Source organism: Podarcis filfolensis, assembly GCF_964270895.1.
Source record: "Podarcis filfolensis genome assembly, chromosome: W".
In the NCBI taxonomy this organism is placed as follows: Eukaryota; Metazoa; Chordata; class Lepidosauria; order Squamata; family Lacertidae; genus Podarcis; species Podarcis filfolensis.
In genome coordinates this window covers 40,672,935-40,697,124 of record NC_139619.1, presented here as the reverse complement: position 1 = coordinate 40,697,124, position 24,190 = coordinate 40,672,935, and the positions used below count along the sequence as shown (strand labels likewise).

Genomic DNA, 24,190 nt, shown 5'->3' with positions numbered 1-24,190 from the left:
GGACTACAACGCGTTCCGAACGGAAATAGAGTACGCTTTGGAACTGCAGCATAATGACTTTTCTGATGATGGGGAAAGGGTGGCCTATATTGTGGGGCATCTAGAGGATGGGGCACGGGAATGGATCAGGCCCCTAATGGCGACGCAAACTGCTGCCTTGAAGGACCTTAGGTAATTTTTCCAAGTGATGGATGTGATGTATTCCAGTGAAGTGGAGCAAAGTGTGACTCGACGGGAATTGATGGGGTGCAAGCAGGGGAGCCAATCAGTTAGAGACTACTGGTCGCGCTTTGCGATGTTGATCCACCGGCTCGGGTGGGATCTGGACTCTGAACCCATTCAAATGTTGTTTGAGGAGGGGTTGTCCCCAACTGTGAAGGATGAGCTGTCCCGCGCGCCCCGCCCGCAGTCGATGGATCAGCTGACCAAGGCTGTGCTTGCGATTGGAGTGCGGCAGGAAGCGCGGGCTCAGGAGAAACGCGAAGTGAGAGGGGAACGTTGCCATGACTACCGCATTCCTGAAATACCGAGACAGCTTTCCCAGGCGGCTGAGCCAATGGAAATAGATGGCGCGCGCGCGAGGTTTCAAACTTCAGTGAAGGTCGCAAGAGGGAGGGAAAGGATTGGAAAACCACCAAGAAGTGTTTCCTCTGCCAACGGCCAGGACATTTTGCCAGGGTCTGCCCTCAAAGAAAGGCCTGGCAAGGGATGGTGGGAGCTGCTGGCTGTGAGGAGAAGGGGGGAGAAGGGCAGGCGCAGGGAAACGGCAACGCCTAGCTGCCAACCAGCGGGGCCAGCAGCCAGGCCAGCAACCAATAGAAGTGCCCCAGCCTGACCCTCCCAGGGCAGCTATAGCCATAGAAGTGGTGCTAGAACTCCCGAATGGGCACCCAGTCAAGGTGGAGGGGCCGCTGGATTCAGGCAGCTCCTGCAATTTCTTCAGCAGGGACTTCGCTCTAGAGCACCAACTCCACCTGCTGCCCCTGGATTTTCCCTTGCAAGTGACCACCATCAATGGCAGGGAACTTCTGGGAGGGGAAGTGACACACCAGACCCCACCAATGCGAATGAGGGTTTCCAGGCACATGGAGACCATTGCCTTTCATGTAGCCACACTGGCAGGACCCCCAATAATACTGGGGATGAGCTGGCTGGCACTGCATGATCCAGTAGTGTCATGGCATCAGCGGTCAGTCACCTTTGGGTCAGCTTACTGCTTGGAACACTGTCGGGGGGGGGGGGAGAACCCAAGGATGACAGTGGCCAGGGTGGCTGGGCTGGCTGTGGAGCCAAAAGGGGAGGTGCCACCACAATATGCTGACCTGAAGGAAGTCTTCAGCGAGAAGGAGGCGGATAGACTACCCCCCCCATAGGCCCTTTGACTGCCAAATCAACTTACTCCCAGGGGCTCAGCTGCCGGTGGGTAAGCTGTATGCCATGTCTGACCGGGAGATGCAGGAGTTGCGGCAATTTATTGACAAGAACCTGAAAAGAGGGTTCATAAGAGAATCAAAGGCGGTGGGGGGCAGTCCGGTGTTCTTTGTGGACAAAAAGGATACTAATCAGCCCAGGCTCGTTGTGGACTACCGGGGCGTCAACCTGGTGTCAGAACCCGTGACTTTCCCAATGCCCAGGATTGACGACATTTTAACACGGGTGAGGCAGGGGAAAATTTTTACCAAGCTGGACCTCAGGGGAGCGTACAATTTGATTAGGATGAGGGAGGGGGACGAATGGAAAACCACCATGTTCACCCCCCTGGGGGCCTTTGAGTACTTAGTTATGCCATTTGGATTACAGTCGGGCTCCGCCTGCTTTCAAGCTTTCATGCACCACGTGTTGGGGTCCCTGCTGTACAAGAACTGCGTAGCCTTTTTGGACGACGTCTTAATCTATTCGGACAATGAGAAGCAACATGTCAGAGACGTCAGGGAAGTGCTAAAGAGACTGCAGAAGCACCAGTTGTGGGTCAAGCTGGAAAAATGCCAATTTCATGCCAGAGAGGTCGAGTTTCTGGGGTACAAGTTGTCAGACAAGGGCCTAGCTATGGACCCAAGCAAAGTACAGGCGGTGCTGGAATGGAAGGCCCCCAAAACCCGGAAGGACGTGCAGAGGTTCCTAGGGTTCAGCAACTTCTACAGGAAGTTCATCAAGAACTTCGCCCACTTGACAGCGCCCATCACAGATTGTCTCAGTAGCAAAAAGAAGTTCGCCTGGACAGAAAGTGCTCAGCAATCCTTTGAAAGACTGAAGAAGGCGTTCGCTTCGGAAGAGCAGCTCCTGCACGTTGATCTGCAGAAGCCCATGAGGCTGGAGACCGACGCGTCAGACCGAGCCATCGGAGCGGTACTATTGCAGCCAGGGGCCCAGCAGGGCTGGAGGCCGTGTGCCTTTTTCTCGAGGAAGCTGAGCAAGTCGGAGCAAAACTACACGGTGTATGACCGTGAACTGCTTGCGATCTATGCAGCGTTTCGCCGATTGAGACATCTGTTAATAGGGGCGCAGCACAAGATCCAGGTTTGTACGGATCACAAGAACTTGGAATACTGGAGGACTGCGCGAGTACTCAACCAGAGACAGATTCGATGAGCACAGGAGTTCTCCAAGTTTTCCTTTGAGATCCGATACGTGCCGGGAGAGGAAAACGTAAGAGCAGATGCTCTCTCCCGGAAGCCGGAGTACATGGAAGGAGAGGGACCGCCGGAGATCCGACACGTGTTCCCCGAGAACCGATGGGTGTGTGGGGGAGCGTTGGTTGGGAAACGAGAACTGGTCGGGCTTACTAGAAACGACGGGTTCGCTCAAACTAAAATCAGGGAACTCCGGGACGGAAGGGAAAACCATGGAGGGTTTGAGGAAAACGAAGTGCTACTGTACTATAAGGGGGCGCTGTACGTACCGGGGGAGACCTTGAGGGGGAAGGTACTCAAACAACTCCACAACAACCCAACAGCGGGGCACTTTGGACAGCACAAAACCATGCTGCTTGTCACCAGGCAGTTCTGGTGGCCAAGGGTGAGGGAAGATGTATGGGAATATGTACGGGGGTGCGACCGCTGCCAGAGGGCAAAGGGGGAGAGGGCGGCCCCCGCAGGGTTACTGGAACCCTTACCCACGCCGGGAAGACCCTGGGAGGTGGTGTCCATCGATTTTATGACAGATTTGCCTATGGAGAGAGTCAGAACTTACAGGGTTAAGAAGTTCTGAGTGACGTCTCACATTCAGAGGCGGGCATAGAACACTGGGAGTGTCTGACTACGCTGACACGCAGAGTGAGTCTAGCCAGATCCGGGAGAGGATCAAGATGGGAGCCGTGTCTCCGGGGAAGTAACGATTTGTTGTTTTTGTAAGAGAATAAAGCTATTTGTAAGATAAGGAAGAAACTGAGCGTCGACTTGATTTATTGAGCACACAAGGCATCATCGGCTCTTGCTTCTGTCGCTGTGCTAAGCTCTGCTAACTGCAGCTGGGGGTCCGGAGCAGAGACACGCAGGCGGAAGCGTGTGGGCTCCGTGGGCAAGCGAAGCTGCCAGTAAATTTCTCCAAAGGTTATGGGGGTCAGCTGACGCTGTGAAGCAAGCCAAGTCCGTGCCGGTGTGTGCGTGCTGCAATCTCCTGCCAGGGAGGAAAGCTGAAAGCCGAGACGCTGAAGCCAGCTGGAGCTGGGAGCTGTGCCTAGATCGTGAGGCAAGGAGCTCGCTGGAGGAGCTGTGCTGTACCGGGTGCTGGAGAAGCTACTACTGTTTGTAAGTAAGCTGGGCCCCGGGGAAGAAGATGGCAGACAGCCATGAATCGTACTCCGTCCCTTTTGAAAAGCTGGACGGCAAGAACTGGGAGGAGTGGAGTAGGAAGCTCAAGGCCTGGCTGGTCGCCAAGGGTCTGTGGGAAGCCGTCCAACAGCCTCCGTTACCCCAACCAGCAGCCGGAGCTTCGGCAGCAGATATTGCGAGCGCACATGCGTCGCAGAGAAAGAATCAAAAGGCCCTGGGAGCTATAGTGCTCAGTTTGGAGGGGTCGCAACTGCCATTGGTTGAGGGGCTTGAGACTGTGCAGGAGGCCTACAGTGCACTGGAGAGAGTGCATCATAGAACAACAGCTGGGGCAAAGATACACACCACCAGACGCTTGTTTGAGATGAAGCTGCGTCCTGGGGTAAGCATCAGAAAGCATGTAACCGAGATGATTTCTGTGTTCAACCAGCTGAGATTGCTGCAAGTGGATTTTTCAGAGGAGCTGAAAGTGTATATTTTGCTCAGCTCTCTGGACAAGAGTTACGACAATCTGTGTCTAACTCTGGAGTCGATGGACCCACAACAGCTGACGATGGAGTACATCGCAGGACGTTTGGGTGATGAAGAAGAACGACGCATCAGAGAGGGCAAAGCTGGTACGGGCGGCTCTTCAGGATCCAGAGGGGCCAGACCAGCAGAGTGCTCAGTTCAGGCTTTTTCCACTCGTCGCTGTTATGTTTGCGGTTCCCCTGAACACCTGCGCCGCTGCTGTCCACAGAGAGAGAAAGGGCAGGAAAGTCCCAAGGACATTTCCCATGGGAACCAGCCCGGGAGAAGAGGCCAGCGTGGGAAGTCGCAGGGACGGCCGGAAGGGGAAGGAGGTGCTTATCAGCTGTCTGCTTCCATGGCTGTTTTGAAAGACACCTGTAAAGGCCCCAAGGAGGGGGGCAGAAGGAACTCTGTTGCTAAGGCAACGAAGGACAATGTGCTACGTTGGGTCATTGACTCTGCTGCTAACAGACATCTCGTGCCTGAGACACCTGGTGTCCAGATAAAGAACTGCAGAGCTGTTTCAGCTGGGAAATCAGTGTGTTTTGCTGATGGGTCACAGAGGCTTGTAACAAAAGCCGGGAATGTTTTTGTTTCTTTCTTGCAGGCGCAGCTGGATGTCTACGTGGCGCCGGGACTGAAAAATTGTCTTTTATCTGTACCGTGTCTTTTACAGGAGGGGTATATGGTTTGTTTTGAGAACAATGTCTGTACAATTTCCAGAGGGGGGAAGCAACTGGTACGTGTTGAGAGAAATCAGAACAACCTCTTTGTTCTAGAAACTCCACTGGAGGAAGTGGGAGTGGGGAATGCTGGGAAAGCTGGGAAAGCTAACATTCACACTCATGTTTCATGTGCATGCGTGTGGCACAAGAGGATTGCACATGGGTCTTGTGATGACTTGCAGATGTTATCAGAATGCACCAAAGGGTGCAAGGTAAGAGAATGTGGTGAAACCCTAAATTGCAGGGCTTGCAGGAAAGCCAAGAACAAGGGATACAGTTATCCCAGGGTGGAGAGAGTAACCACAAAGCCTTTTGAGCTTGTGCACGCAGACCTGTTTGGGCCTATGCCTCAGCCAAGTCTGGGCAAAGCCAGGTTTCTGCTGATTTTGGCAGATGATTTTACTCAGAACTCCTGGGCTTTTTCGCTGAAAACGCAGGAGGAAGCAACGCAACTAATCAGGGATTGGGTTGCGGAGGTGGAACAGAGGTTCTCCACCAAGGTGCAGGGATTCAAGTGTGACCGTGGTTCAGAGGTCACTGGGTCTGCTCTAAAGAGTTTCTTTCGCCAGAGGGGGATACGTCACAAGGTGACTTCGCCTCAGGAGAGTGGCGTGGCAGAGCTGAGGAGTAAAGCTCTGGTCCAAGCGACAGAGATCCTATTGTGTGACTCTGGGTTGCCTCACAGTTTCTGGGGGGAGGCAGTAAAAACGGCCAATTTCACGATGAACAGGTGCTACAATGCAGTGGTAGGTGACACCCTGTATTTCTTGCTCAACGGACAGAAGCCGCAGGTGCATTTCTTCCGTTCGTTTGGTTGCAGAGCCTTGGTGCCTGTACCAAAGTGTCTGCAGCAAGAGGGTGGTCCAAGGTACCAGGAAATGATCTTCTGTGGGTATGAGCCCGCGACAAAGGGGTGGAGATTTGCATACCCAGAAGGTGATCAGACCAAGCTTCTGGTCAGTAAGCATGCTGAGTTCAATGAGCAGCAGGGAAGTAGGTCAAGGTGCAAAGTCAGCCATGACATTGTCTCAGATTGTCTGTCCGAATCTGAGGAGGAGGGAGAGCCAGGTAATGGTGATCTGTTCGATGATCAGGATCAGCACCAGGGGGAGGCGTCTCCACAGGTTGTGAAAGGAGTGTCCAAGAGTGAGCCCTCATCTCCTGTTAGAGTGATGGAGAAAGCTCACAGACGGGTCAAGTCAGAGGGGGAGTCGTCTGATGAAGAAGACGCACTTGCTGGCCCCAGTGGGTCAGAAGAAGAACCCCAGTTTGTGCCCAGGCGGTCTTCACGGGCAACAAAGGGAATTCCACCTGAGAGGTTTCGAGTCACAAATGCGTGGGTCGGTCTCGCACAGTGCGAACCAGAGATTTGTGAGGAGACTCAACAGGCAGGTGGGAAGGTGTGGGACACACAGAGGTCTGTAAAGGTGTGTTCACAAGTCCTCTCAGAATGTGATACGAGAGGGGGTATGAAGAGAGTCAGAACTTACAGGGTTAAGAAGTTCTGAGTGACGTCTCACATTCAGAGGCGGGCATAGAACACTGGGAGTGTCTGACTACGCTGAAACGCAGAGTGAGTCTAGCCAGATCCGGGAGAGGATCAAGATGGGAGCCGTGTCTCCGGGGAAGTAACGATTTGTTGTTTTTGTAAGAGAATAAAGCTATTTGTAAGATAAGGAAGAAACTGAGCGTCGACTTGATTTATTGAGCACACAAGGCATCATCGGCTCTTGCTTCTGTCGCTGTGCTAAGCTCTGCTAACTGCAGCTGGGGGTCCGGAGCAGAGACACGCAGGCGGAAGTGTGTGGGCTCCGTGGGCAAGCGAAGCTGCCAGTAAATTTCTCCAAATTGCCCAAGTCAAGGGGGAAGACAGCAGTCATGGTAGTAGTCGATCTACTGACGAAAATGTGCCATTTCATAGCTTGCTCACATGCGGTGACGGCAGAGGAAACAGCCAGGTTGTTTGTGGATCACATCTTCAGGCTGTATGGAGCTCCCTAAAGGGTCATCTCAGATCGCGGGTGTCAGAGCTGCCCAAGGTCCCAGCTCACAAAGGACCAACGCTGCTTCGTTGTTAGGTACAAAGTCTTTATTGAAGTTCAGTTTCACTTCCAGAGCCGCAGCGCGCAGCTCTACGTCTCAACTGTTAGACCGCCGATGCTCCGTCTGAGTCTCCTCCCCCCTGACACCAATTTAAGATTCTAGCCTTACTCCACCTCTTCCTCAGTTCCTTCCGCCTCTGATTCCGCCTGGCCGTTGGGGTCTCGCCCTTTCTAGCCTCTTCTGACGCTGAGTCCCCTGAGCCTTCCCCCTCCCTCCGGCGGGCTTTAGGAGCTGGTTCCCCATCCGGGTCTCCTGCTGTTCCCCGCGCCTGTACATTTGAACTCGGCGCGCGCGCCCAGCCGGTAACTTTTCTCCTGACCGTTTCACTGCTGCTGCTGTCACTGCTTCCCCCTCTGGGGGGGGCTAGCTGCAACTGACCTCCCCTCCGTTGGAGGCATGGTCAGCCCTGACTCACTCTCTCTCCCTGCTGGAGGAGACGCTGGCCCTGACACATGTGACTCTTCCCCCCCACTACGCTCTGGTGGGGAAACTGGTCCCAATCCCCCACTGCTGCTTTGGGGTTCCCCTCTGTCTCCTTGTTTCTGGTGCGTCCCCCCTGGGACCCCCCTTGCCCTGACCGTCGGCGCCCCCTTCTGGGAATCTTCTGATTCGCTGGAGAAGCTCATGGAATCTCTCGGGCCACTGTCATACTCCCCTACGCTGCCCTCGGATTCTTCCCCTTCGCTCTCCATTTCCTCTCTCCCCAGTGCTCCTGCTCCTGAGTCCCTGACAGCGGGAAACAATTTACTTCCCGGTTCTGGAGGAAGCTCATGAGCTTGCTGCAGGTCGAGGTGGGCTTCTCGACGGCGAGACACCCGGAAACCAACGGGCAAGCAGAAAGAGCGAACAGTATACTCCAGCAATACCTACGCTGCTATGTCAGCGAGAGATAGAACGATTGGGTAGAGAAACTAGCGTTGGCTGAATTTGCATACAATAACGCTGAACATGTGTCCACGGGAATGAGCCTGTTCATGGCCAATTATGGGTGTCACCCCAGGGCCTTCCCGGGGAGGGGGGAGGAAGGAAGGAGTGGTTCCGCTCCTTCCTCCTGGGCCGTGTTCAGAAAGTGGTGGTGGGGGATGAGTGTTCAGACCCCTGGGCTCTCACTTGTGGGGTGGAAGTGTCCCTCTTGTTACTAGTGAGGGAACAAGCACTTCAAGAAGCAAGTCCGGACTGAGGAGGGAGGGGGAAATCTGCCCATTTCAACTTCTCCCCATTTCTCCTTTCTCCATATTTGTTTTGTTATTTATTTATTATTCTGAAAATGAATCAAATGCTAGGGTGGCTACCTTCTCGTATAAAGATTTTGATACGTGCTTTACCCTCATAAATTCATTTTTTGTGAACATTACCTGGCTGGGTCAACCTTGAGAAATTCAGAGGTGTGAATTTCAAAAGATTGCTGTTTTGGTCTCCATATTTTTCCAAGAATTGCGAATTAGGTAAGTTCTCCTTTGAATGCAGCTAAATGGAGTTTATTTCCCATTGTTGTTCATTATGTGAAAATAATAATAATAATAATAATAATAATAATAATAATAATAATAATAATAATAATTTATTATTTATACCCCGCCCATCTGGCTGGGCCTCCCCAGCCACTCTGGGCGGCTTCCATAAAAACCAAAACTACAATAAAATATCACACGTTAAAAACTTCCCTGAACAGGGCTGCCTTAAGATGTCTTCTGAATGTCAGGTAGTTGTTTATTGCTTTGACATCTGCTGGAAGGGCGTTCCACAGGGCGGGCGCCACTACCGAGAAGGCCCTCTGCCTGGTTCCCTGTAGCTTTGCTTCTCGCAATGAGGGAACTGCCAGAAGGCCCTCGGCGCTGGACCTCAGCGTCCGGGCAGAATGATGGGGGTGGAGACGCTCCTTCAGGTATACTGGACCGAGGCCGTTTAGGGCTTTAAAGGTCAGCACCAACACTTTGAATTGTGCTCGGAAACGTACTGGGAGCCAATGTAGGTCTTTCAAGACCGGTGTTATATGGTCTCGGCGGCCGCCCCCAGTCACCAGTCTAGCTGCCGCATTCTGGATTAGTTGTAGTTTCCGAGTCACCTTCAAAGGTAGCCCCACGTAGAGTGCATTGCAGTAGTCCAAGCGGGAGATAACCAGAGCATGCACCACTCTGGCGAGACAGTCCGCAGGCAGATAGGGTCTCAGCCTACGTACCAGATGGAGCTGGTAAACAGCTGCCCTGGACACAGATTTGACCTGTGCCTCCATGGACAGCTGTGAATCCAAAATGGCTCCCAGGCTGCGCACCTGGTCCTTCAGGGGCACAGTTACCCCATTCAGGACCAGGGAATCCTCCACACCTGCCCGCCTCCTGTCCCCCCAAAACAGTACTTCTGTCTTGTCAGGATTCAACCTCAATGTGTTAGCCGCCATCCATCCTCCAACCGCTTCCAGACACTCACACAGGACCTTCACCGCCCTCACTGGTTCTGATTTAAAAGAGAGGTAGAGCTGGGTATCATCCGCATACTGATGAACACCCAGCCCAAACCTCCTGATGATCTCTCCCAGCGGCTGCATGTAAATGTTGAAAAGCATGGGGGAGAGGACAGAACCCTGAGGCACCCCACAAGTGAGAGCCCAGGGGTCTGAACACTCATCCCCCACCACCACTTTCTGAACACGGCCCAGGAGGAAGGAGCGGAACCACTGTATGACAGTGCCTCCAGCTCCCAGACCCTGAAGACGGTCCAGAAGGATGTTATGGTCGATGGTATCAAACGCCGCTGAGAGATCCAGCAGAACTAGGAAACAGCTCTCACCTTTGTCCCTAGCCCGCCGGAGATCATCAACCAGTGCGACCAAGGCAGTTTCAGTCCCATGATGAGGCCTGAATCCCGACTGGAAGGGATCCAAATGGTCCGCTTCTTCCAGGCGTGCCTGGAGTTGTTCGGCAACCGCTCGCTCAATCACCTTGCCCAAGAATGGAAGATTTGAGACTGGGCGCTAGTTGGCCATCGTGGCCGCATCTAAAGATGGTTTTTTAAGAAGCGGTTTAATAACCGCCTCTTTCAGCGGGTCTGGGAAGGCTCCCTCACGGAGGGCAGCATTCACCACCCCACGAAGCCCATCGCCCAGTCCTTCCCGGCTAGCTTTTATAAGCCAGGATGGGCAAGGATCCAGGAGACAGGTGGTTGGTTTCACTCGTCCAAGCAGCCTGTCCACATCCTCGGAGGTAACAGATTGGAATTGATCCCACTCAACTTGACTAGACAGAACTCTAGCACTCTCCCGCCCCGGCCCTGCTCCCACGGTGGAGTCTACTTCTTCCCGAATCTGAGCGATTTTATCTGAAAAAACTTTGCAAAATCATTGCAGGAGAACATGTGGCCCGTACTGGGCCCCGATGTTGCAGGTGGTTCCGCTAAATTGTGAACCACCTGAAAAAGTCTCCTGCTGCTGTTTTCTGCAGATGCAATAGAGGCGGCGAAGAAATTCTTCTTCGCCGTCGCTATCGCCACTTGGTAGGCTCGACGTTGAGCTCTAACCTGTGTCCGGTCAGATTCGGAATGAGTTATCCGCCACTGGCGCTCTAGCGTCTCAACGATTGTTTCATTGCCCTCAGATCCGTGGAAAACCACGGGGCTGTCCGGGCTCCATGCAATCGGAGAGGGCGCTTCGGAGCCAAACAGTCAATAGCCCTGGTTAACTCCACATTCCAGCGGGCCACCAGGGAATCAGCTGAAAGGCCATCAACATGGGATAAAGCATCCCCTACCACTCTCTGGAAACCATTTGGATCCATTAAGTGGCGGGGGCGGACCATCCGAATTGGTCCCACCTCCCTGCAGAGGGGATGGGTCGCAGAGAAGTCCAGTTGCACCAGGAAGTGATCTGACCATGGCACTTCTTTCGTTTCGCTTTTACTTAGTGTCAGATCACCAACATCCATAGAGGTAAACACCAGGTCCAAGGCATGTCCGCGGCTATGGGTTGGGCCAGACTTATTCAGGGACAGCCCCATGGAGGCCATGCTTTCCACGAAGTCCCGAGCGGCCCCTTGTAAGGTCGTGTCGGCATGGATGTTAAAATCCCCTAGGACGACCAAGCTAGGTGTCTCCAGGAGAACATCCGCCACGACCTGAAGCAGCTCGGGCAGGGAATCCTTGGTGCAGCGGGGAGGTCGGTACACCAAAAGGAATCCTGTACTGCCCCTATTGCCCAACTTCCAGAACATGCACTCGGAAAACTGGGTCTTCCCAATAGGACGCCTGGTGCAAACTAATGACTTCCTAAAAATCACTGCAACCCCCCCTCCCCGCCCACATGACCTGGGTTGCTGTGCGTAAGAGAAACCTGGTGGACAAGCAGTGGCAAGGACAGGCCCATCTGCTTCATCCAACCAAGTCTCTGTCACACATGCCAGGTCAAATCCTCCATCCATGATCAAGTCATGGATGGCAGTGGTCTTCTGAATCATTGACCTGGCATTGCACAGCAGCACCTTCAGGTCATGTGGGTATCCCTTGCTGATTCTAGTATCCATCCGGTCAGGACCAGACCCGGAGGCAGGAATAGTCCTCAGACAACGACTAAACCTGCCCCCTCTGTAATGACATGGTCTAGTCTTAGCGTAACTCCTCCTCCTACCCGTGATCACTGAGATCGGTTGCCCCAGGGCATCCCCCCCTGCGGGACATGCCCCAGCCATTTTGTGGGCTGGGGCCCACTCCCCGGCAGCCCTGACCCCTCCCCCTAACAACAAAATAACACCTTAAACAAACAAATAAAACCAATAAAACAATACAAACAAAAAAATGTAAAAATTACAAAAACATCAAAATAAAAAATAATTCCCCAAGCCCAACCAAACATCCATCCCACCCCCACCCCCCACATACAAAAAATCCAAAAGAATTTTTTTTTAAAAAAACATTTAAAAACACTCTGTGCCCCTCCGGCAGTAACAACTGTCCTAGTGAGGCCTGTCAGGCCCCGCCCTGGGCCAGGTGGTAAGTGGCAAGAGCAGGGCCCTCAGGCACTCACTCAGGGGAGTCCTCCTGGGCAGCGGCAGCAAGCAGTCCTTGTGAGGCTTCAGGCCCCACCCTGGGCCAGGTAGGTGGTAAGCGGCAAGAGCAGGGCCCTCAGGCACTCACTCAGGGGAGTCCTCCTGGGCAGCAGGCAGCAAGCAGCACGCAGTCCTTATGAGGCTTCAGGCCCCACCCCAGGCCAGGTGGTAAGTGGCAAGAGCAGGGCCCTCAGGCACTCACTCAGGGGAGTCCTCCTGGGCAGCAGGCAGCAAGCAGCACGCAGTCCTTATGAGGCTTCAGGCCCCGCCCCAGGCCAGATGGTAAGTGGCAAGAGCAGGGCCCTCAGGCACTCACTCAGGGGAGTCCTCCTGGGCAGCGGCAGCAAGCAGTCCTTGTGAGGCTTCAGGCCCCACCCTGGGCCAGGTAGGTGGTAAGCGGCAAGAGCAGGGCCCTCAGGCACTCACTCAGGGGAGTCCTCCTGGGCAGCAGGCAGCAAGCAGCACGCAGTCCTTATGAGGCTTCAGGCCCCGCCCCAGGCCAGGTGGTAAGTGGCAAGAGCAGGGCCCTCAGGCACTCACTCAGGGGAGTCCTCCTGGGCAGCAGGCAGCAAGCAGCACGCAGTCCTTATGAGGCTTCAGGCCCCGCCCCAGGCCAGATGGTAGTGGCAAGAGCAGGGCCCTCAGGCACTCACTCAGGGGAGTCCTCCTGGGCAGCGGCAGCAAGCAGCAAGCAGTCCTTGTGAGGCTTCAGGCCCCGCCCCAGGCCAGATGGTAGTGGCAAGAGCAGGGCCCTCAGGCACTCACTCAGGGGAGTCCTCCTGGGCAGCGGCAGCAAGCAGTCCTTGTGAGGCTTCAGGCCCCGCCCCAGGCCAGATGGTAAGTGGCAAGAGCAGGGCCCTCAGGCACTCACTCAGGGGAGTCCTCCCGGGCAGAAAAGCAGTCAAGGAGAACCCTGAGGACTTGTGAGCTGAGAGGGTGGAAGCAGTTCAATTCAAATCCTAATTGTCTTGCCGATGGCTGACCATCTTCCTCACTCAGACCTGCTATGAACCGGAGAGGAGACTGTGGAGAAGTTGAGACACCTGCGCCAGTTCCAGGAGGAGGAGGAGGAGGAGGAGGAGGAGGAGGAGGAGGAGGAGGAGGAGGAGGAGGAGGAGGAAGAGGAAGAGGAAGAGGAAGAGGAAGAAGAAGAAGAAGAAGAAGAAGAAGAAGAAGAAGAAGAAGAAGAGCGTCTGCTGAATCATGTGGAAGAGGTGGAGAAGGAGATTGCAGGGAGAAGGGATGAGCAGCTGGCCAGACTCTGCAGGAAACTCTCCTCTCTTGAGAGGATCATCCAGGTGGGGGCCACTAGGTGGCGCATCGGAAGATGGCTGACAATAACATCTCTCCGACCCATACGAGGTAATTTGGAGGCTATGATGGGGGTAATTAGCCTCCTTAACCCCCCCAGGATTGTGGGGGGGACGGCCCTTGCCTGCTGTGCCCTATACCACCCCCGAATTTGTGGGGGTGGGGGCACTAGGCACAAAGCCCTCCTGTGGGATTCCGGCACTCCTGGATGCCGTCCCTGATTCGCGCCGCTAGTTGCAAGCATCTTCAAAAGAAACAATTTGGACGAGATAAATTGCACATGCTTCAAGAAAAAAGGGGAGTAAAGACTGCTGACAGAAGAGATCTCTGATAACAAGACAAGAATAAAATATGAGAAGATACGTCAAGATACGGTATGACAAATGACTGAGGGGGGAGGGGGGAAAAAACCTGCCTTCCTTTTTCTTATGTGATTTAACAAGAATCCCCTCCCCTAATGAGTCAGAAACTAAGGACTTAAGCTGTGGATTTAAGGCTGTGTGGAGATAAACTTTCGAACCAAAGCAATGTTTCAAGATGAAGCTGGAAAGCTAAGAGTTTTGGAATGACGCAGTTAAAAATGCCGCCGCCATTTTGGGAGGCATTGTTGGAGCTCTTGGGTCTGGGAGGAGAAAGAGAGAAATAGAGTTGTTTACATATCATGGATCAACTCCTCGGTGGGACTTAAGAGCGACAAATGCCAAATTCATTTTTTTTAAAAAAAAATATTTTATTAGGTTTTTCCGTAATATCTCCAATCATACAATTTTTTAACATCACATATTTTAGCTTAGTAGACCTCCCTCGACTCCTCTGACAATCATTCATGCTTACATCCTATCCACACATTCCTTAGTATAGTATCGCCTTTTAATACATTTTTCCATCCTCTTTTACATTTTTACGATATTCCTTATTTTTTCACAAAGCTTCTTTGAAACACACTAGCGTTATATTTTCTTCACATACAGTTTTCAAATATTCTCTAAATTTTCCCCAGTCCTCTAAAAACTTATTATCTCTCTGAAATCTAACTTTCCCAGTTAGTTTATCAAGTTCTGCAAAATTTGTTAGTTTTACTCTCCATTCTTCCAAGGTTGGAAGTTCTTCCTGCTTCCACTTTTGGGCCATCAATGTTCTCGCAGCTGTTATTGCGTATTGGAAGAGTTTACAGTCCCTCTTATTTATGTCATTTTTAGTTATTCCCAAAAGGAAGGATTCTGGTTTCTTTACAAAGCTATATTTGGACGGAGATAGCAGCACAGTCAGGTTCGCCTGCTTTCAATTAAGATTTTAAGTAGTTTTTTATTCTTCCTGGACTCTAATTTTATAGTTTTAATGATTTATTGGCTGCCTTATCACCTCACCACTGCCTCTGTTTTTCTTAGTTAACGTTTTATGCCTTGTTATCTTGATGTCCGGAGGGTTTGCTCCCCGCGCTGCTACGCTCCTCAAGTTTGACCGACAATAAGGAAAACGGGCGACGGCTGATCTATTGCCAACTTCGTGTTATGCCCTGAACTACAAGCTATCAAATTATTACAAACTATAAACAGCTATCCCAAATCTTGCCTCAACTTGGATCTTAGCCTATAGCTGGGTGGAGCTTCCGACTTCCTAAGAGACATAGTTTTTGAAATAGGAAGAATAACCCTGATTGGTAACAAAGATTTACAAATGGTACTTACTAGAAAGAAATGTAGGGACCTGGGGATAGTGACAAGCCCATTGTTCCAGGAGTGTTATGAGAAACAGAGTAAAATCACGCAATACTTTCTACATACAAGGGACAATGAGAATGGAAATGGAAATGGGCAAAAGATGGCTGAGATGGTTGAGTCGAAGCAGGATGAGGCTCTTCTTTTTCCCTCTGCTGCTCAAGATCACTCAACCTCCTCTAGAGGAATACAGGACACGGAGAATAACAACCAAAATAGAAACACAATGAGCCTGGCCCACGAAATAGTCTTGGCTGAGATATTATCTTCAGAACTACAGGAAGAATCCCGAAACTCCCAGAAATCCCAGACTTCATCTATGGGCTCCCAGACGGAAAACAATGACTGCTATCCTCAGGACTGGCTGCTCTCTATAAATCTGGATCTGGCAGCTATGAAAAAATACTTAACAATAACAAATGGGCTGCTCCTGACATTAGTGGAAAATTATCCCCTTCAAGCTAAAGGCTCAGAATTTCATGGTGCCGATCTACCAACCACCCTTCAAGAGCCAGAATATACAAAGCAACCAGCAACCAGCAAGTGCACACAAGGATCAGCAGCGGAAAATCATTTACACCAAGGAAAGGACATAGGGTTGTATGTACCTGTCCCTAAAACTGAATTTCCTATCGAAGTAAATCAAAAGAGGCGAGGCATCAGTAAGAGATCCCATAAGAAGAAAGCTGAAACTAAAAAGAAAAGTAAGAACATAAAAATTGCAAGGAAATCTGTTATAAATCGACGTGCATGTAAAGTATGCTGGAAAAGACTATATAAGCTGATCCCAACAAAATCAAAAACAAACTCTAACAAACCTGCTATACATGGTAGCAGAGAGAACAACAGTGTGGATTCAGGAAAAAAGATCCAGCTGAAGTCTTTGAAAGAAACATCATCGCTGCCTAACAAAACAAGTGAGGAAACGGAATCACAACCCGGGTGCTCTATGCTGAAACCCCAAGGATCCATAAATATTAAAGAAGACTCACCCCATACCATTGATCATGGCAGATCTCAAGTTGAGCCAGTATGGAAACTGATGTTGGCAGATAGGAAGTTAGCATTTCTTAACTACCCGAAGCCAAAGGGCTTCCTTACACAGGAAGAACGCTCGGTGCATTTTGTGAATACTTTAGATGACATGCTGCCAGGGAAAATAAAATTAAAGGACATTACCTCAGTAGATTTCATATTCTACAATGGATACTCTCTGCGAGTGATTGCCTCCTTCAAAGATCAAAACTTGGCTAAATATATATATAGATCAAGACATTTGCTGTTAAAGAAAAGGATAACGGTAACAAGATTCTTTGAAAACAGCACATGTTTGAAATTGTTTCCCGATGAGTTTACGACAGCTGAGATAAGATTTTCTTGTAAACCAAAGGTGGAGAGAGGACACTCAAAAGACAAACTGGAACATACTGAGCAAGGGTCCTTGAAACTAAGACAGGAGATGAGACTGCCTAATGAGGGGACGGATAACTTCTATCCAGAAGAAAAGGCATTAATAAATCAGTTTGGATTGTTGCCTTTCCCTGCCCAATCTGAGATCTTGAGAAGATTGGAGACCCTTAGAAATAAGCTAACAGAGATGAATGCTCCGGAAAAAGTAAGAGAGAAAGAACCGGCAACGGACCAATTAAAGAAAGAGAACCTCTCTGAAAAAGCCAAGACAGACCCCATGAAAGATTACTCTTATAATACCTCTGCATCTGCAGAGATAAACCTGTTAACAACAGATCTAACACAGTGCGCAAGGGACAAACTACCATCTAAGAAGGAAACCATCCCTATGGCAACCATGAAAGACTACCTTTATAATACCTCTGCAGTTGCAGAGATAAACCTGACAGCAACAGATCTAACACAGTGCGTAAGGGACAGCAACAATCTACCATCTAAGAAGGAAACCATCCCTATGACAATCACAACGCGCTCTTGGACCAGCATGAGATACCTGGATGAGGATGAACTTGGTACCAGTCAAATAGAACACCTCAAGGTAGATTCGCCAAAAAAAGGAGTACTGATCACTAATGTTAGCACGCTGCACCCTTCAATTGATTCCATTGAGTACCTGGGCGACAATACATCTATGGACATTGCCAAAATGAATGAAATCCAATTAACAGATAAAAAGATAGGCCCAAAAAATCTTTTAAAGGCAAATTGACTAAGATCAATGTTTGGCAAGACAGCGTGCAACCTTGCCTTGCTAACTTGGAATATTGCAGGTTGGCAAAAGAGGGTTTCTGACCAATCCTTTGCTAAATACATCCAGAGACATGACATTGTGTTCCTCCAGGAGACCTGGAGCACAAGTGAAGTGGAGCTAAATGGTTTTTCTGCGTTCTCCCTCCCAGGTCTTTTAAGTACTAGAGGGGGGCGAGTTAAAGGTGGGTTAGTTACCCTAATTTCAACAAGGCTAAGGGCCATATTTAAAGAACTAGACCCACTAGACCATCTGTCCACAGCTGTGCATGTACAGTGGAGAACCCACAGCTTGCTGCTGATTAACGTATACCTACCCCCACAAAGAGAGAAAAGATTGATAAGAAACACTTGGGCTCAGTTAGAACAGTATCTTGACAAACTATCAAATCAATTTCCTGATGCCTCTGTAGTGGTGGCAGGCGACCTAAATGCCAGAACTGGACAATCTGATGAGGCTTTGTATGCCCATTTCCACGAAACAGTCCCCATTATAGAGGAAACCCACCCAATACCAGCTAGAGTCTCAAAGGATAAAGGCTGCAATTATGCCGGCTTATGCCTACTACACTTGGTCAACAACTTGGACTTGGTTATACTAAATGGCCGTACAGAGGGGGAGAAGGTTGGAGAATTCACATTTATATCTAACAATGGCGCCTCCACAATTGACTATATAATCGTGTCGTATGATTTTCAAAACAAAGTTCTGGAATGTAAAGTGGAGGAGCGCTTAGACAGTGACCATCTGCCATTAAGTGCTCTCGTAGCTGCGGGAAAGGATTTATCCTGCGCTGAGAAAATCGAGCATTCGAGCCCTACAGCTCTGGAGCTCAGATATTCGCGTATCAGATGGACAGATGAACTGCATAAGGAAATTTCAAGTAGGCTATGCTCAAAGGAATTCCTCACTAAGAGAGAAAACCTTATAACTTCCTCTAGACATGAACTAAAGATAAATTTATTTCAGGAGTTAATTTCACTCCTTCAAGATTCCCTGAAGGAAAAAAGGAACAGGCCAAGTAGGCAATCTTCAGCATATAAAAACTCCAAACCCTGGTTTGATCAAGAATGTCAGGACATGAAGCTAAACTTACTGAAAAAATACAAGAATTATAGATCTGCCAATTTACCCCAACTCCCCACGGGCTGGTTTGAAGATAAACGAAACTATAAAATTCTGATCAAAAACAAAAAACTCCTGGCACAGAAAAGAGAATGGAAATGCCTAATAGATGCATCCAGAGAGAGAGATTCAGCCACCTTCTGGAGACTGGTAGCAAATGGAGTGCGATCTACTTCCTCAGAAGTGGAGTATACAATACCTGCAGGGACTTGGGAGGCATTTTTTCAATCTTTATATTCAGCTCTGCCTTTGACACAGCCACTAATACAGTGTGCGGCAGGTGATGAGTGGCCTCCGGTGTCGGTTGCGGAGATTAGGAGGCTTATTCAGGCACTCAAACATAGAAAAGCCCCGGGAGCAGATAATATCTCTCCTGAGCTTCTCAAAGCCAATATTGACTGGTGGGCCCCAGTCCTTGCCACCCTTTTCACCAGCATAGATCAAACAGCAATAATACCAGAGGACTGGGGACTGGCAATCATCGTTCCCATATTCAAGAAAGGCTGTAAACTTGATCCAGCCAATTACAGACCAATCAGTCTCTTAAGCATCATTAGCAAACTTTATGCAACTCACTTACGTGAAAAGTTTGCGGACTGGCTGGAACAGGAGCACATCCTAAAGGAAGCCCAGGCTGGTTTCAGGGCACATAGATCAACTCTAGACCAAGGACTGGTATTGCAACATCTAGTGGAGAAATACACCTCAAAGAAAGGAGGCTCTCTCTATGTAGCCTTTATAGATTTCAAATCAGCTTTCGATTCGATACCCCGGCATAGACTTTGGGAAAAATTAAATGCCACAAACATCGATAGACGTCTTTTGCTTCTTATCCGTAGACTACATGAAAATACTCGGATCCGTGTTAGATGCGACCGTTATGGGAACCTATCAAAGGAAATCCAAAGTTTCCATGGTGTCAAGCAAGGCTGTGTCCTTGCCCCTATTCTATTCAACTTCTATATAAACTCATTAGTCGGAAAGATGGAGGAAGCAAGTACTCACTCCCCAAACCTAAACAATATACCAATCCCAGTCCTTTTGTACGCAGATGATGCGGCACTTATTTCCTTCTCTTGTGTGGGTCTAAGAAAACTTTTACGAGCTCTTACAGAGTATTGCGAAGCTGAACACCTAATAATAAATTACACTAAATCAAAAATTATGGTGTTCCCCAAGAGAAAACTCCGACATAAATGGAAAATCAATAACCAACCTATTGAGCAAGTAACATCTTTTAGATATCTTGGAATAATTTTTGATGAGAAGGGATCTTGGTGCCATCAGATTAAGAATTCCATTGCAAATGCGCAAAGATCTTTTAGAGCTATCATAAGATTCTTTTACAGAAAAGGAGGTCAATATGTTCCTGCCGCCTCCCAGGTCTTTGTTGCAAAAATACTTCCACAACTGATGTATGGCACCCAGATATTTAACTGCCAAAAACTTAAGTCCCTGGAATCTGTACAAACTAAATTTTACCGCTCCCTACTAGGGTTACCTACCTGTGTCTCCAACACTGCCATCAGGCTGGAGGTAGGTCAACTCCCTATTAATGCCAGGATATGGATCCTGAAGATTCACTTCTGGCTAAAACTCATATTTTTCCCAGTGGGAGTGGCTCCATTGACTTTATTAGACCCGTTTCAGTCTAAATGGAGATTGTCGCTTTATGAAAAATTGAAGGGCCTGGGGCTTTCCCTACAAGAACTTATAGCCGCAGGTTTTGAAAAGGCTAAAATGATGGTGAGCCAGCGAATAGGAGATGTAGAGCTTCAGGACCATATGAGCAAGATAGATAAATACCCAGCTATCCAAGATTATGGGAAAGGGTTTAATTTAACCCCATATTTGCTGGATCTACAAATCGCAAAATATAGGCGGGCGTTTACCCTTACCAGATTTGATGTACTGCCATCTGCCTTACTAAAGGGCAGATACGAGGGCACACCCTATGCCGAACGAGTTTGCCCATGTGGTCTGAAGGAGGTGGAAACGGCTTCACATGTGTTGTTACACTGCGACCTCTACGGGGATATCAGGTCACTGTTTATCTCTCCTATCGTTCAGAAATTTCCAGGTCGATCTGAATCTCAGCGGCTGAAAATCCTACTAGGAGATAAAAACCCAGAAGTAACACTGAAAGTGGCCAAGTTTTCTGCGGCCGCGATCAAGCGGAGGGCATTAGTTGTAAAAAAGTAAAAGATCTGACCCTTGGACAAGCCCCCCCCTTTTTTTTTTTTTTTTTTTTTTGTGTGTGGGTGTGAGTGCATATGTGTATTGTTTTTATGTATAATTTTACAACTTTTAATTGACACCATCATTCCCTCGTAAACTACTGTTGTCTTTATGTTTTTTCCTTCTGGTCTATGACCGTAATAAACTTATTCATTCATTCAAAGCTATATTTCAGTATTTTCTTTAACTCATTGTAAATCATTTCCCAGAATCTCTTCACTTTTTTGCACTCCCACCACATATGTATAAATGTACCTTCCTTTTCCCCACATTTCCAGCATTTGTTACAAATTTTATACATTTTTGCCAATTTAGTTGGGGTCATATGCCATCTATATACCATCTTCATAGTATTCTCTTTCAACGTGGTACATGCTGTAAACTTCAAGTTTTCATTCCATATTTTTTGCCAATCTTCCAAATCTATACTATACCCTAAATCTTTGGCCCAGTGAATCATTACTGCTTTGACTTCCTCGTCCAACGTATGCCATTCCAGTAAGATTTTATACATTTTGGAGATTATCTTATGATCATTATTAATAATTTCTGTTTGAAATTTCGAATCCTTTTCTTTATACCCTCTTTCTTTCACCTCCTTTTTAAACATATCACTTATCTGATAATAGTGTAACCAATCAAATACATGTTCTTTTACTTGCTCATATGGTTTCAGTCTCCATTTCCCATCTTCTTTTACCACTAAGTCTCCGTAAGTAATCCAATTACTTCTCATATTAATTTTTTTGACTCCCATAACCTCTAATGGGGATAACCAATGTGGAACCCCCATTTCTAATATATTCTTATATCTGTCCCACACTTCCATTAGCGGTTTCCTGAAGATGTGGTTTTCAAACGATTTATAACCCTTTTTCTTCCCTTGCCATAAGTGGGCATGCCACCCAAATCTAACATCAAAGCCCTCTAAATCCAATAGTTTAGTGTTTTTTAGTTTTATCCATTCTTTTATCCAGCAAAGACATGATGCCTCATAGTACAGTTTTAAATCTGGCAGGGCAAAGCCTCCTCTTTCTTTTGCATCTGTTAGTAATTTATATTTGATTCTCGGCTTTTTGCCCTGCCAGATATATCTTGAGATCATTCTTTGCCATTCCTCAAATATCCTTACTCCTTTTAATATTGGGATCATTTGAAATAAGAATAGCATCTTTGGGAGCACGTTCATCTTGATCATTGATATCCTACCCCAAAAGGATAATTTTAGCCTTCCCCATCCCTCCAGGTCTTTCTTAATTTGATTCCACACCGGGACATAATTATTTTGGAACAAATCAATATTTTGGGGGGTTAGCCATATTCCCAAATATTTGACCTTTTTGACGATTTCAATACCCATTTGTTGCTGCAGCACTTCAATCATTATTTGATCCATATTCTTGATTATAATTTTAGTTTTTTTCCTATTTAATCTAAAGCCTGCCACGTCACCAAACTTTTCGATCTCCTCTAGCACTTCAAATGCACTATTCATCGGGTCTTCCACCATTATTACCAAATCGTCGGCAAAGGCCTTAACTTTATATTCATTTTGGCCTACTGTCACCCCCTTTATTCTTTCATTTTTCCTAACTGAACTCAGAAAAACCTCCAAGACCATTATGAACAGCAAAGGTGAGAGCGGACAGCCCTGTCTAGTGCCTTTTGATATTTTGATTTCTTCTGTTATCACATTATTCACTATCAATTTCGCCTTTTGTTCAGTATATATTGCCTTAATTCCATTAAAGAAATCATTCCCCAGTTCCATATATTCCATATTTTTCAACATAAAGTCCCATGAGACATTGTCAAATGCCTTTTCGGCATCTACAAACATTAACATTGCCCGTCTCTCATTCCTAGCTGTTAGATATTCCAAGGTATTTATTATGTTCCTCACGTTGTCTCTCATCTGTCTGCCAGGAAGGAAACCCGCTTGATCCTCATGAATGATTTCTTGTAAAACCTTTTTTAATCTCTTCGCCATTATTCCTGCAAAGATTTTATAATCTGTATTTAATAGGGAAATCGGTCTATAATTCTTTACTTGTGTTTTGTCCGCATCTTCTTTTGGAATAAAGATTATAAATGCATCTTTCCATGTCTCCGGAATTTCTCTCTCTTTTAAAATGTTATTCATTACTTCTTTTAATGGTGTTGTTAAAGCTGTTCTCAACTCTTTATAATACCTTGCTGTAAACCCATCTGGTCCTGGGGATTTCCCGTTTTTCAATTCTGTTATTACCTCCTTAATCTCCTCTATATTAATCGGAGTGTTCAGCCTTTCTGTTGCATCTGTCGGGATCTTTTGCACCTCTTTTTCTTTTAAATATCTTTCTATTTTCCTCATATTATTCTTTTCTTTACTCCTGTACAATTGTCTGTAGAAGTCCAAAAATCCTTTTCTAATACCTTTAGGGCTAACTATCTCTTCTCCTTCCACATTGATTTTATTTATTGTGCTTTGTTCTTTCCTTTTCTTAATCTGCCAGGCAAGCCATTTTCCTGATTTATTTGCAAATTCAAAGTTCTTCTGTCTTAGTCTTTTGATATTCCATTCCACCTCTTTGTTTATTATCATTGCAAATTGAGTTTGCAGGGCCTTAATACTTTGTCTGATTCTTATATTGTTTGGTTTTTTAATTAGTTTTTTCTCGTTTTCCATAATTTGTTTTAATATCTCTGTCTTTACTTTCTCTCTATTCTTCTTCCTAAATGAGTTTTGTTGTATGCAGAACCCTCTCATCACTGCCTTGCCTGCATCCCATACTATACTCATCTTCGTTCCTTTATTACAATTATCCTCAAAGTAGTCATTCACCTTCTTTTGTGCCTCTTGGACAAAATTTTGGTCATCAAATAGGCCTTCATTCACTCTCCACCTGAATGATCTTTCTTCAAAGCCTTTGAGTTCTAATTTAATTGGACTATGATCTGAAATTACTCTTGGTTCGATTTCCACTTGAATAATTCTTGGAGTTAATTCATTAGAAATCCAAACTTGATCAATTCTAGACATCGACTGATTTGGTTCTGAGTAATACGTAAATTGTTTTTCCAGTGGGTACCTTAACCTCCAAATATCAATTAGATTACAGTCTTTAACCATTTCGAAAAATGTTTTAGGTAGTTTACCTTCTTTTGTCCCACTGTCTCTCAGTCTATCCATTTCTGTTGACACTACCCCGTTCATATCACCCATCAGGATTATCTTTTGATCTACATATTCCAGCAGTTTTTCTTCCAAATTTTTATAAAAATCAGTTTTATTTCCATTAGGTGCATAGATCCCGACAATTATTAGTTTTTCACCTTGCCAGTTGATTTGGACAGCTATAATTCTTCCCTCTTCATCCTTAAAAACTTGCTGAGCTTCGATTTTACTTTTTATATACAAAATCACTCCTCTTTTCTTTTCTTTGTCTGATGATATGAA

At 47.6% G+C, this 24,190-nt stretch overlaps 1 protein-coding gene across 1 annotated transcript in view; it reads left to right on the top strand.

The window, feature by feature from the left end:
- Positions 1-3,774: 3,774 nt before the first annotated feature.
- LOC310753745 (inositol polyphosphate 5-phosphatase OCRL-like) overlaps positions 3,775-24,190 on the top strand; it is a gene marked incomplete at both ends in the record, with an annotated part of 75,828 nt that continues 55,412 nt past the window's right edge. Inside the window, 1 exon segment of the mRNA XM_083595087.1 lies at positions 3,775-4,387. Coding sequence (XP_083451213.1) covers positions 3,775-4,387 — 613 coding nt within the window.